Consider the following 13604-nt stretch of genomic DNA (forward strand, 5'->3'; position numbering starts at 1 on the left):
ATCACAGCAACAAACTTGTTTAATTGAGTCTAGTCCCGACTTGAATTACCCTTCTCCATAACAGGTTCCAGTCATTAATTACCCTTTGGGTAAAGAAGTACTTTCTGGTGTCTGTCTTGAATTCACTCTTTGCAACTCTTCTGAAGTATTGTTCTGGGTTTACTTTCTCAATTTATAATTTGAAATACCTCTAGTTTGGGGAATTGAAAAATGTTGTACCTTATTAATATTCAGGTCATTAAATGTTAGTTGTTTCTGAGCTTCTTCCAGCTGGTTAGCTATTGAATTCTTCTCTTTCATGAGTCTCTGTACCTGATCTTCCAGACAGGCTACTCTCTCTGACAAACAGGTCACCTGTAAACAAACATTGCTCAATTGAATTCCAATGTAGAACATCAAGCAATTACAATACAAGAAGATTAGATGTCACAATGTTTACTGCAAAAAGTATGTAAATTTTGAGTCTCTGATGAGGAGAAAATTAATGTGGATTTACTCTATTCATGTAGTATTTTGAAGCACAATCAAAGTAATTTTTAAACTAATTTTCACCAAAAAAGCCCACTTTTTTGATTAAAGTGAATCAGTAAAAAACAAATTTCTTTCTAATCCAAATTGTAAAACTGAATTTAAACAAGAGTTACTGTGAATGCACATGCATCGATTTGTGAATTCAGTTGTATGTGATTACAATGTGTCTATAGCTACCTCCAATGAACCTATGTAAATACTTCCAACTGGATCTTTCGAAGGTGTGAGAAGCTAAGTATCTAACATTTATTTTTGTATTAATGTAGAGCTAAAGCTAAAATCATAGAAAGAGTCAGATATTCAGAAAGAGATGAACACACACACACACACACAAACAAAGAGAGACTTGGAGTGGAGAGAGAGAGAGGCAGTTTATTTGTGTGACAAATCTCCCCTCTTGATTTTTAGCGCTGAAAGTCACAGAAAAATATCCAGGGTTTTATTTTATGCATAATAAAGAATTCTAACAACCCTTAAGCATTCTAGTTTGTCCAGAATTTGGCAAAATCTTAAATTATTTCAAGAACTATAGACAACCAACTCATTTCAGTAATTTGGCAATTTCTAGACTCTCAACAGGTTTCCAGGTGGAGCCTAATGATTGAGGCATTTAATTTTGACAGATGGAGAAGGAAATAAAAAAAAGCTTACAAAAATGATCATTACATAACATGATTTGATAGGTAGCCTTTTAAATATTATTCATTTTAGCCATGGAGAAGGATGGTAATCATGGCTATAAAGCTGTCACAACTGAACAAAAGAATGGAGGAGGCAAGTAACTGAAGTGTAAAATGATAAAATATATTCAACGACTAACACACTGAGCCTGGTAAAATGCAATTTTATACATTCACCATGTGTTTTGCTCTATAAATATTTACTGTATTCAACTGTAGCTGATATTAAACAAAAAGTAGATTTGACAAAATCATGATCCATGTTACCCATGCAATCTGAGGAAATAAAAATAATTAATCCTTGCATTATCATGTCGACAAAACGTTTCAAAATGCTTTACAGGATTTTACTGTATAGTGACTAAATATTTGTTGGTAAACAAGGACTACAACATAGAGGAAGGCTTCATATACACTGGATTGCTATTGAGAACATTCCAAAACAGCAGGATTCACAATGATAACCAGACTCTCTCTGCTTGCCTGGAGTGATTTCAGATCTGGAATGCAAATCTCACAGTCAAGGCGACAGTTATGAAATGCTCAAAGCTTCACTGTCATGGTTTAGGATGCAATGTGAAGTGCTTAATTAAACTCTTGCCTTTGTTGTCAAATGCTGTTGCAATGAGGGATGTGTTAATTGATCAGGTGTTTCAGATGAGTTCTCCAAGTGAGTCAGAAACAACATGTTCTATCAAAGAATGATTAAACCATAGAATTATTCATCACCAACAGCCATTCGATCCATTGTGCTCTTTGAAAGAGCAATCCATTCACTCTCATTTACATACCTTGTCCCCAAATCCAAATTCCTCTTTTGATATTTATCTAGTATCCTGTTAAATACGGATCATGATTTGACCCTTCACTGTTGCAATGAAAATAGTCCCAGCTCAAAGGTCAGAATATTATGAAGATGTATTGTAAAGTTTGTCCACGAACATAAAGAAAGCTGTAAATAATGTGTTGATCTATCAGAGTAAGTGTAATAATGAAGAATCCATTGTAAGGTTTATTTATTAATGCAGAAACCATAAATAATTTGGGAGTTATAGTAGCGGTCATATCTAAAAACATGTGATCGGTAGGGTGGTTGCCGGCCTGCATAACATTCTATACTAAATTCAACTAGATTTACTTCCAGATCATTATCCCCTTTGGAATTTAGTCATTAATTTAGAATCCATCTGCCTTATGAGTCGGAGGGATGTGAAGAGACCAACTACAGACCCATTAGCCTCAATAATTGGAAAAATGATGGGAGTCAATCATCAGAAAGTAAATGGAATATAAAAATATGGTATAAATGCAACAGCAACAAATTACATTTATATTGCGCCTTTCCGATCGAAGTGACATCCCAAGGCGCTTAAGGGTTTGCACCCGAGCTGGGGTTGGAATCAAGAGGGTTCTAGGGTAGGAGGAGTTGGGAGTGTAGCTGAAGGAACAGTCAAAAGGAAGCTCTTGAAGGAGGCAAGGGAGGGGATGAGTTAGAGGGATTTAGCGATGGAGTTCCAGAGTATTATTAATATTATTATAGGGGCAGAAAAGCTGAAGGTCCGTCTGCCAACGGTGGGGCAGGAGACATGGAGCTGGCCAGTGCCTGCCAAACAGGTTGGTATGGTGTTTAAGTGGTTGAAGAGGTAGGGAGGAGCAAGATTGTGGAGGGCTTTAAAAGTGAGGACGAAGATTTTAAACTTGATCCTCTGAGGGATGGGGAACCAGTGAAGCCCGGCGAGGGTGGGGGTGTCATGTGCATTCGTGAATTGTGATGCTGTCATCGCCTGAGGCGAGGAGGTGCTGATGGGAGCCAAGCAGGAGGGTCTCCGTCTTGTCGACGTTCAGCTGGAGAAAGCTGGCTCTCATCCAGGACTTAATTGGCTGCAGATCATCCAGAACTCTGCAGCCCGTGTCCTTTCCCGCACCAGACTCCACGACCCTATCCTCGCTGAACCCACTGGCTTCCCATCACACAGAGGACCTCCTAACCCCTTCCAACCTGCCTGTTCCATCCACTCAGCGGGCTCCAATCTGCTTCATGTCCGCCGCCTCACCCGCCCCACCATTGGCGGGTGGGCCTTCAGTCGCTCTGCCCCCATCCTCTGGGACTCCATCCCGCAGTCCCTCCGCCTCTGTGAGGGCAGAGATGCTGAATGCCTGACCACCAATGATGGGGCGGGAAGCGTGGGGGACCTGAAGCAGGCCGAGAGGAGGGAGTGGGCAGGCTGATATGGGGTTAGGATGTCGGAGAGGTAGTGGGGAGCAAGAAGGTGGAGGCTTTGAAGGTGAGAACAAGGGTTTTGTACTCAATTCTCTGAGGGATGAGGAGCCAGTGAAGTCGGGCAAATAATCTAAGAAATGACAGATAACATGGATTCAGAATGTATAGATCTTTTCTGAGCAACCTCATAGACCTTTGTTTGAGAAAGTGGCTATTTTGCCAAATCTCTGATGTCAGGGTAATAAAGCACTAGGTGGGCAACATCCTGGAGTTTAAGATCTCCCAAATGCTATCCTACGTGAAATATGCTGTGTACATGTGAGTTGTAGAGTACTGCATAAGTTTTGATTGCTGTGACATAAGATAGCTGCCTAGCCTCTATAGGCAATGCAGAGAAGAACAATAAGGATGATCGCCAATGTTAGAGGAATAAATCATAAGCAACAATTAGACAAGCTTTTAGATATATAATATTTTAAATGGGATTAAGAAGATAAACTCAGAACAATACTTTCAGATTCAGAGACATCCTAACCAGAGGGCATGGATTCAGGTTGCAAACAGAGTTTATCCCAATATCCTAGCCAACTATCTTCCAGATTAATTGGTCATTAATGTTGTGACTATTTATAGGTCTGTTGTTGTTGTGCACAAATTACTATCATGTTTGACTACAACTATACAGGCACTACATTTGATAGCAATTACCTGCAAAGCACTTGAGGGCATTTCAACATGTTAGGTTGTATATGAAATGAAACTATAAATTATATAACTCCCATCAGTTCAGTTAAAGAACCCACTATTCTCTAAGCATTATTAGTGGTATGCCCCATTTTCAGCATGGTTTCCACTGCAAGAGGTGCGGGAATTCTATGTATTGCAATTGATGCAAATATAATTTGTTCAAGCACAGTGCTGACATGGAGAATATGTGTTTATTATGCGGCTGAAAGCCAAATAGAATTAATTTAATTAATTTCCAAATAAAACAATGAATATATACAGCAATAGTGTCCATCTGTTCATGTGCTTGACACATCCTAACCCCCCCAAAAAAAGTTTTATTTGGTATCTGAATGATCTCTGAAGATAGCAGCAGAAATCTGGAGTGTGCAATTCTGCGCTAAAGTCAGGTGAAATATCTGATCAAAATACTGGTGTCTTAGAAAGCTTGCTGGCTTAGGTATTACTCACATTAGTAGAATGCAACTATGCTCTGGTCAGGCAATAAAAGCCAACGATGTCTGAGAATTTTCATAAAAGAATTCTTCTCTCAGATGAAGTACTGGTCGTGTACAGCAGATGGCTGCAGAGAACAGTTAGTCCAGCACTTTCTGAAGCTCCAGTAATGCTAACTAAATAAATTCAATGTAATAAAATATTACATCAAAATGAGCCTTTGAAATAAACCATTTGAAAACTTTCCCACATAATTCAACACAAGACTTGCAACATGTAAACTGCACATGTTCAGTCTCATGCTCTTAAATCTCCAGTGACAAATAACCCCTTACTTTTCAAAAAACGTGTTTCCATTGATCTGCATTCTCCGAACAGGGTATTTTGTGAGGTTTGGGATTTCATTACTAATCAATATCAGTAACAGCATTATATTAAAAGAAGATTGAATCTTAAATAATTAGATACAGAAAGTTCTATTCCTATTCACAGTCAAAGCAGCTGAGTGTATATGAGTGAGGGAGACAATAGTTTTGTAGATAGAAACATGTGAGGGAGGATTGGAAAACAATAATTTGGAGGTTTTGTGTAAGTCTGCAAATAAAACGTATATTAACTGTTGCAGTATTTTTTATCACTGGATTACCTTCAAACACGTCAAAGAGGAAATCCACAAACTGATTTTAAATAATGTATAACCTCAGCTATAGGTTTACAATGAATAGTAGAGGATGTGGACTGTTATTTATCAAATTCACCATTCTTATTACAGGAAACTCCTGATAACTCAACCCTTGCTTAACTTGTCACAAACACTTAAGCTATCATCGCTGTTAATATCCCGGCCGCATTTATTTATGCATTTATACATATGCCTAACTCGCCATTCCAGATAACTCGTCACGGAAATTTACTGTATGTATAATCAGAAATTAGTTGTAGATCTTCATTATATCAATCAGCAATTGACACATTGCCCACTGTATTTTGAATCTATACTTTTGAGTTCCTTGCTCAAATTGTAATCCTATACTCGAAGTACATAAAACATCATATCCCACTGTCCCAAGGTTCTTTAATTCTTGGCTGCTACCAAATCATGCTCATGTGATGTATTCTCCAGGTAAATGTAAGCATGGTGTGTACCTCTTTCTTCGCCATGCCCGAGAGATTTACAATTCAGAACTGCCAAACTATAAGTTCTCAGTAGGTGGAGCTGGAGACTCATGCACAGCAAATGGATTCTGTGCTTGTCATTCAACTGATCAAAACAAAATTATCTGAACCAATTTGATGGATAAGTTAGATACTTCATCTGAAACAACAGACTTTTAGTATAAGGAATCTCAATGGTACCTCTGGCTTTTACGACTAAAACACATCTAATCTTTTTGCTCTTTTAACCTTGGTTTGATAATAATATTCCTTGCATTTGATATAGCACCTTATCACGTCTTTGAGAAGTCTCAAAGCGCTTCACAGAATATACTGTGAAGTGAATTGACTATATATTTTGTGGACGAAATGCGGAAGCCAATTGGCATGGCAGTGTCCCACAAACAGTCGTGGTTTGAAGTGACCAATTTATTATTAANTTTTTTATTACCCCGGAAAAGCGATCCATCAATTGACTAACAACTGGTTTCCTACTTACAACTAGGTAAACAGAGGCATGTGGAGTAAGGAAACTTGCCCAACATTTCACCCTGTTGGGAATCAAACCCAGGTCTCTTGATTTCACATCTAACCACTGAACTACTGGACTCCACTTAATGTAGGATTTAGCCAGGGGTAGCATTTTCTTTTTCTCTCCTGAAGATGCTGATCAATTCTGCAGTGCGGTTTCATGAGCGCCGGGTGCTCTTTGACACTTTAAATCAATGACAGTAGTTTAAATACTCTTAACTCACCCTTGCTGCTAAATATTCTTTTTCTTTCCCCATTTCTTCCTGCACAGTTTTCTTTGCATTTGCAATTTTTTCTTGCTGAAAGCTTAGTTCTTGTTCCAACCTTTCTTTCTGACGTGACATCTCATTCTTCAGATGCTCACACTGGACCAGGGCCTGAAAATAAAATTTAAACAAACAGTGGTTTGAAACTGAACATGAATTGAAAGACAAAGGAATTTCACAGTTATATAATGTTTTGGGAATGGCACCAGACCACAGTTTAAGTGTAGTCCCATCTATGAAAATAAAATAATTTCATACAACACCTGATCACATCAAAATCTCAAAATCCTTCACGAATTTCTTCTGTAAAGTATAATGACAGTGTATTTGTAGGTCAAAATGCAAGCCATTTGTGAATGTAATTTTACCTGGAGGTTTGTTTGCCAAGTCACTGGAGAAAGACTTCTCTTTTCGAATAGTGACATGGGATCTTTTATATCTAACTGAACATGCAAATGGCATATTTGTTTGTGAAAATGTGGAGACAAAAAATTCAAAGTCCTGACAATGGCGAGAACCCACAACGTTCTAACTGAAATGGGGGAAAACCAACTGAGCTAGCTGACTTCTATTTGTTATGTGGAGTGTTTGTTGCATAAAATTGGATTTCAGGTGTGTAAAGTGATGCTATAGATGGCTCAATTCTGTGATATCCTTTAGTGAAAAAATTACAGTACATCACATGGAAACATAATTTTGTCTTGGGCAAAATCCATTCTTCCAACTTACGTTTTCTCCATTGTTTCAAGAAATATATTAAAGGATGGGTTTTGAAAAGGTTTCTCCCCCACTCCCACCCACGTTTCACATTGAATTTCTTATGAAGGCAGTGAAATAGGTAATTTATCCTGAAATACTATGCAGCGGTTTGATTGGTTTATGTGCAGTTAGAAATCTACAGAATCTGCAGTCAAAGAAAGGTACTGCTGTAAACACAGATTCATCTAACTGGGTTCCTCTCTAGTTAGTTTTCCCTCACATGCCCCAAACTATGCAAAACTGTCAAAAGGCCGTTAAGAGAACTGGAGTATGAATAATATCTCTTGGGCAAGTTTCCTTACTCCACACGCCTAATAATAATCTCTCCAAAAAAACAAACAATAATAAATTGGTCATTTTCAATACACATCTGTTTGTGGGACATTGCTGTACGCAATTGGCTGCTGCGTTCGCCCACAAATATACAGTCAATTCACTTTACAGTATATTCTGTGAAGCGTTTTGGGACGTCTAGAAGACGTGAAAAGCGCTATATCAAATGCAAGGATTATTATTATTATCTCGAGCAAAAATCAGCCTTTACTAAACAGTCACACTCAGTCCATTTGACAATACAATCCTCTAGGATGGAGATTGTTTCCTTTGTTCTTTTACCTGTGCTTTCTCCAAGTTGGCTTCTTCTGCCGTCTCCACTGCTCTTTTTATCTGGTGACACACAATGGTTTCTCTCTCCTGCATGTCACTAAGATTGCTTCTCAAAGATGTCAGCATATCCATTAGCTCATCTCTTTCTCTATACAAAGAAAAAAAGAATGTAGTATGATTTGGCAATTTATCTTTAAATTGGATAAATCCATGTTTCCATGGATTTCTTTGAAGCGTACAGTACTTACTTTGTTAATCTTTCAACAGTCTTCATGTGAACATCAGTATGAGTCTGGGCCAAAACTGCCTCAAGCTGTGCACATTTCAAACATAAACCTCCAACACGCACTGAACTAGGCATTGCGAGCAGAAATTCTTGGTGCCTTAACCTTCCTTTAAGATCTTCACATTCTTTTTGAGCTTCTGACAGATCCTTTCTGGAATTCCAGAAATAAAAACATGGCTGGCAATTACATTCACAAATGAGGAATAAAACAAAACTAGTTTAATACAATTAAATTATCACAAAATAAAAATAACTTTCCGTGCTGAAATGTGGGAGTTCGTTGCAATGTCGGAAGTGCAATCATTCAGATGAGACATTAAAACTGAGGTCCCGTCTGCCTGTTTAGGTGGATGTCAAAGATGCCATGACACAATTCAAAAAGAGATAGGAGTTTTGGAGAACAATTCCCCAGAAAATATTGGTTATTGATATCATGGCTGTTTATGGGTCATTGCTGTGTGCAAATTGGCTGACGTTGTACACCTACAAAAATACAGTTTGTAATGATTCCTGTAAAGCACATTGAGATGCCCTCCCAACATGAAAGGTAGGCACTATATTAAGCGAAATGATTATTTAGTTAAGCTAGGTTAGAGATTTGAAGTGAGATAGTGGAAATCTCTGTGAAAAAGATTAGAGATATTTAATGTGTCAGAATCTTCTACCGTTTTTAAAACCTATCTTTGGGGGTTCATATACATATCAAAATCTATCAGCAAATCCCAAGGAAAAAAGTTAACTGACTAGATTTCCCTCCCGTATCATATAATAAAGCATCTGAGATCATAGGCTTACTACCAGACCTTCGCCAATGCCATTCTGAGCTGGCTGCAAAGAGAGGTGGAACAGTGATCAAGAAAGGATTTTCCTTTCCCACCCTGAACTCCCCTCTCTGATCTAGAAAAAGACCGAGTTTCCATTTAGCACACCCCTACAGCAGCAGGTATATGGGCACTAATCTCCCCCACTACAACTAGAGCAGGTACTTAAACACAATGTAGCTCTGTGCCATTGACAGTTCGTCATTCAGGCAGAATAAATAATCCTTGCATTTGATATAGCGCCTGATCATATTGTTGAGACGTTTCAAAGCTATTCACAGAATATACTGTAAGGAGAATTGACTGTAAATTTTTGGGCGAAATGCGGCAGCCAATTGCGCATACAGCGTCCCACAAACAATCGTGGATTGAGTGACCAGATTATTATTTTTTTTTGTCTGTTCGTTTGTCTTGAAGGGATTATTACCCCGGAAAGTGATCTGCCAATAAGCGAGAGACAGAAAAAAGGACTGCGCGAGAAAGTGCGAGAGAGAATAAGCGAGAGAGAGAGAGAAAGGGAGTGTGCAAGCAGAAAGCGCACAAGAATAAGTGAGAGAGATAGAGAGAGAGAGAGAGAGAGAGAGAGAGAGAGAGAGAGAGAGAAAGGTGGTACAGAGTGAAAGAGGAAAAGGAGTGACAGAGAGGAGAGCTGGAAAGAGATTGTTGGTGGTAATCTATCTCTGGGATTTCCATTTGTAGGTGGGATGCATGGGATTCCCAGCTTGGTTTGGAGACATTTAAGCATGGTGACGGGTTTCCTAGTGTGTAAGACACCTGGCTGTCCAAAAAAAATTGGCAGGAGAGAGAGAGAGACAGACACACACACTTGCTCTGTTCAGGCCCCTAACTAGGGAGGATGAGTGTGTGTGTCTAACTCTGTATGTGTGTGTATCTCTGTATGTGGAGTCCTGTAGCTCAGTGGTTAGAGCACTCGCTTTGCAAGCGAGAGACCTGAGTTCAATTCCAGGCAGGGCGAAACCTTGGGCAAGTTTCCTTACTCCACACAGAGCCTAATAATAATCCCTCCAAAACCAAAAACAATAATAAATTGGTCATTTTCAATCTACGACTGTTTGTGGGACATTGCTGTGCGCAATTGGCTGCCGTGTTCGCCCACAAATATAGTCAATTCACTTTACAGTGTGTTCTGTGAAGCGCTTTGGGACATCCTCCCGACGTGAAAAGCGCTATATCAAAAGCAAGGATTATTATTATTATTATGTGTGCGCATATCTGTGTGTGTGGTGTGTGAGAAACACACACAGAGAACAAGGGTGGACACACATACGCACACATCCTGTTCAGGGCAGTAACAAGGGAGAGGGAGAGATTGTTGACGGCAGAATGTTTGCCAACCTCAGACATTAATCAGTTGCCAGGTATATACTCAAATGAAAATCAAACTACGCACAAAAAATTACCACAAATATTTCCAATAAATTAAAATGTTATCATTGCTCTCATGGCAAATATTGTCATTCAGTAGGATAATGGTAGTTTGCGTTAAATCGTGTGGTTGCCAAGATATAACATTTAATAGTGAGCAGTGTTTACAATGGGTAAATACAGTAGATAACTCTTTCGGAAGTTTATTACCTTGATGATGAAAGCTGAGCCTCCACTGTCTCAGCGCTTGCTTGGTGAAGTTTCCTTAGATTTTCCTAAAACACAGCATAAAGGAGGCTTAAATTACATGCAAACCTCAAATTATTCTTGCAATTTGGGACAATCCTCCAAATTAGGGAACAGATTAGTTATTACAGCAACAGATACACACTCAGAAATGTAACAATGTAAATAAGACCAATGTAAATAAGATACAATCCCAATAATCAAATTCATGCTAAAATGAATATAATGCACATCAACCTTTTTGAAAATATTACTAATTTCTGTGCTTGTTAACACACACACAAACACGAACCAGTTCCATCGCCCACTTTTTCGTTTCATCTGCTGTAATCTCCTTCTCTGGACACAATGGAGAAATGGCTTGATTCTGGCTTTTGGTTGGTGATGTTGACTGGCGAACTGCCATTGTGTTTAAGGATTGTTGCACTTCCAGGCAAGGAACTGGTGAGTCTGCCTGGAAAAGTACAGGAAAACGTCTTTACTGCTGAGGAACACAAATACTAAAGGTTTCATAAAATATCATCATCATAATAATAATCCTTGCATTTGATATAGCACCTTATCACGTCTTCAAGACGTCTCAAAGCTCTTCATAGGATACACTGTAAAGCTAATTGACTGCATATTTTGTGGGCGAAACACAGCAAGCAATTACGTAAAGCAGTGTCCCACAAACAGTCGTGGATTAAGTGACCAATTTTTTTTTGAAGGATTACTACCTCCAGAAAAGCGATCCGCCAATCGACTAACAACCAGGTTCCTACTTACTGCTAGGTAAACAGAGCATGTGTGTGTGTGTGTGCGGAGTAAGGAAACATGGACAACGGTTTGCCCCCCCCTGACTGCCCTGAAGGGAAGTGCCAGTGTGTCTGCCCTTGCTCTGTGAGTGTTCTCTAACCATGACCCACACATGTGACACAAGACACGTTAAAAGCTGACTAAGAACAGGATTATTAAACCCACATGTGACTGGAGCTGACACGTCATGTTGTGCCGGGATCTAATCATGCTACATGTAAAGTGTTGACTAATGTGGGGGAACACGGGCACATATGCCTGGAACGACCTTGCAACCAAAAAAAGCCCAAACTAAGAACGTTTAAATATGATAAAGATTAAGTACTATCAAATTTACAACGTTTCTTTTTGTCTGAGTTGTGGTGTGCACCTCGTTCACATGCCCCAGGCCTAACAATGTACATGATTAATCACAAAGAGTTAGCTCCGCACACGTGGGTTTAAAACCTTCTTATTCAGTTTTAAGTGTTTGTGTCACATGTGGATCTGTAGCTCATGGTAGAGCACTAAAGAACTGGGTTCGCTAAAGTAGTTGTTATAAATTGTCAGAAAAATGTGAAACTTTAACATCAGCCGTACCATTAACCACTGGATTACAATTACAAATTAGTGTTATTTAGTGCCTTTCAGTTCAGAAGGCCGCCTTCCAGTCCTCAAAACGCTTCACATAGCTGAACCCAGATCTGGAATCTCAGGCCAGGGAGCATGGTCGAAAAAATGTCTTAAGGTGAGTTTTAAGGATGAGGAAGGTGGAGGCAAGTCAGAGGGCTCTAGGATGGAGTGCCAGACAGCAGAGGCAGAATGGCTGATAGCTCGCCCACTGAGGGTGGGGTTAATAAGCTGGAGACATGAAGCGGGAATGTTGATTGGAGGGAACATCTGGCGTGGTAGGATTGCAGCAGGTTGCAGAGATAGAGTGGGGAGTTTGAACACGAGGACAAGGAACTTGAATTTGATCTTCTGGACGATGGGAAGTCAGTGGAGCCGAGCGAGTTGGGGGTGAATTAGCACTATAACCAGATTAAACAATTTTTGTGATATTTCTGCTATCAATGGGTACATAAAAGAAATAATGAGTTCTGTTAAAGTCTCAGATACAACTGGGAAATTCAGACTTACTGAAGCAGAGCTCAGGTTTTTCAGAGTATGCCGAACAGTCCTTGATTTCAGTTCTTCACGAAGCTTTTCATTTTCAACCACAACCACCTGAACACGCTGTTTTATGCTCGTGAAATCCTCCTGAGCAAATAACAGAGTGTAAAGCACAACTTTGACCAGTAACCAGTTTGACTTTTCAAAGACAATTGAAAATATATAAATATTGATTGGTCTCCTGACAGTCTTCTCATGATTTAGATTTATCAACCTATAACCTGAACTCTTTCATAAACATTAGCACAAAAGAGCTGAAACTATATCTGCTAAAAACAATAGCAGAACTAAAAGGGAGTTTGGGAGGAACTTTAGACAGAATGGTAAGAATGTGGAACTAAGTCACTGTTGGACGCTGTGTTTGAAGCAGAAAGTCTCAATGTACTTAAGAGCAAAAGGTGATGCATACATGAGAGAGGTGATAAAGTGGCATAGGATGGGGATCTGGAGGGGTGGAGGCTTACGTGAAGTATAAACACAGAATAATAATAATCCTTGCATTTGATATAGCGCCTTTCACGTCGGGAGGACGTCCCAAAGCGCTTCACAGAACACACTGTAAAGTGAATTGACTGTATATTTGTGGGCGAACGCGGCAGCCAATTGCGCACAGCAATGTCCCACAAACAGTCGTGGATTGAAAATGACCAATTTTATTATTGTTTTTGGTTTTGGAGGGATTATTATTAGGCTCTGTGTGGAGTAAGGAAACTTGCCCAAGGTTTCACCCTCTGCCTGGAATTGAACTCAGGTCTCTCACGTGCAAAGCGAGTGCTCTAACCACTGAGCTACAGGACTCCACGAAATGGACTAATTGGGTGAATGTCCTGTTTTATGCTATACTGTTCTATGTAATTACTGTAGTTTGTAACCAGTTAACAAAATTATATTCAATTCTAACACCCAGGTTGCAACATTGTTAAAATGTTGGTAAGGACATGAATACATTTGTTTTTAGAGCAAGTGAGAGGGAAGTGGAAAGGG

At 39.3% G+C, this 13604-nt stretch overlaps 1 protein-coding gene across 1 annotated transcript in view; it reads right to left on the reverse strand.

Annotated features, from left to right (window-relative positions):
• sdccag8 (SHH signaling and ciliogenesis regulator sdccag8) overlaps positions 1–13604 on the reverse strand; it is a 157704-nt gene that overhangs the window by 129097 nt on the left and 15003 nt on the right. The window contains exons 5-11 of the mRNA XM_007898417.2: positions 12588–12707; positions 10963–11124; positions 10635–10699; positions 8180–8368; positions 7941–8079; positions 6525–6677; positions 220–354 (exon numbers count right to left, since the gene is read on the reverse strand). Of these exons, the coding sequence (XP_007896608.2) occupies positions 220–354; positions 6525–6677; positions 7941–8079; positions 8180–8368; positions 10635–10699; positions 10963–11124; positions 12588–12707 (963 nt within the window). The remainder of the gene's footprint in view (positions 1–219; positions 355–6524; positions 6678–7940; positions 8080–8179; positions 8369–10634; positions 10700–10962; positions 11125–12587; positions 12708–13604) is intronic.

This window comes from Callorhinchus milii, unplaced genomic scaffold (assembly GCF_018977255.1).
Source record: "Callorhinchus milii isolate IMCB2004 unplaced genomic scaffold, IMCB_Cmil_1.0 Scaffold3, whole genome shotgun sequence".
Taxonomy (NCBI): Eukaryota; Metazoa; Chordata; class Chondrichthyes; order Chimaeriformes; family Callorhinchidae; genus Callorhinchus; species Callorhinchus milii.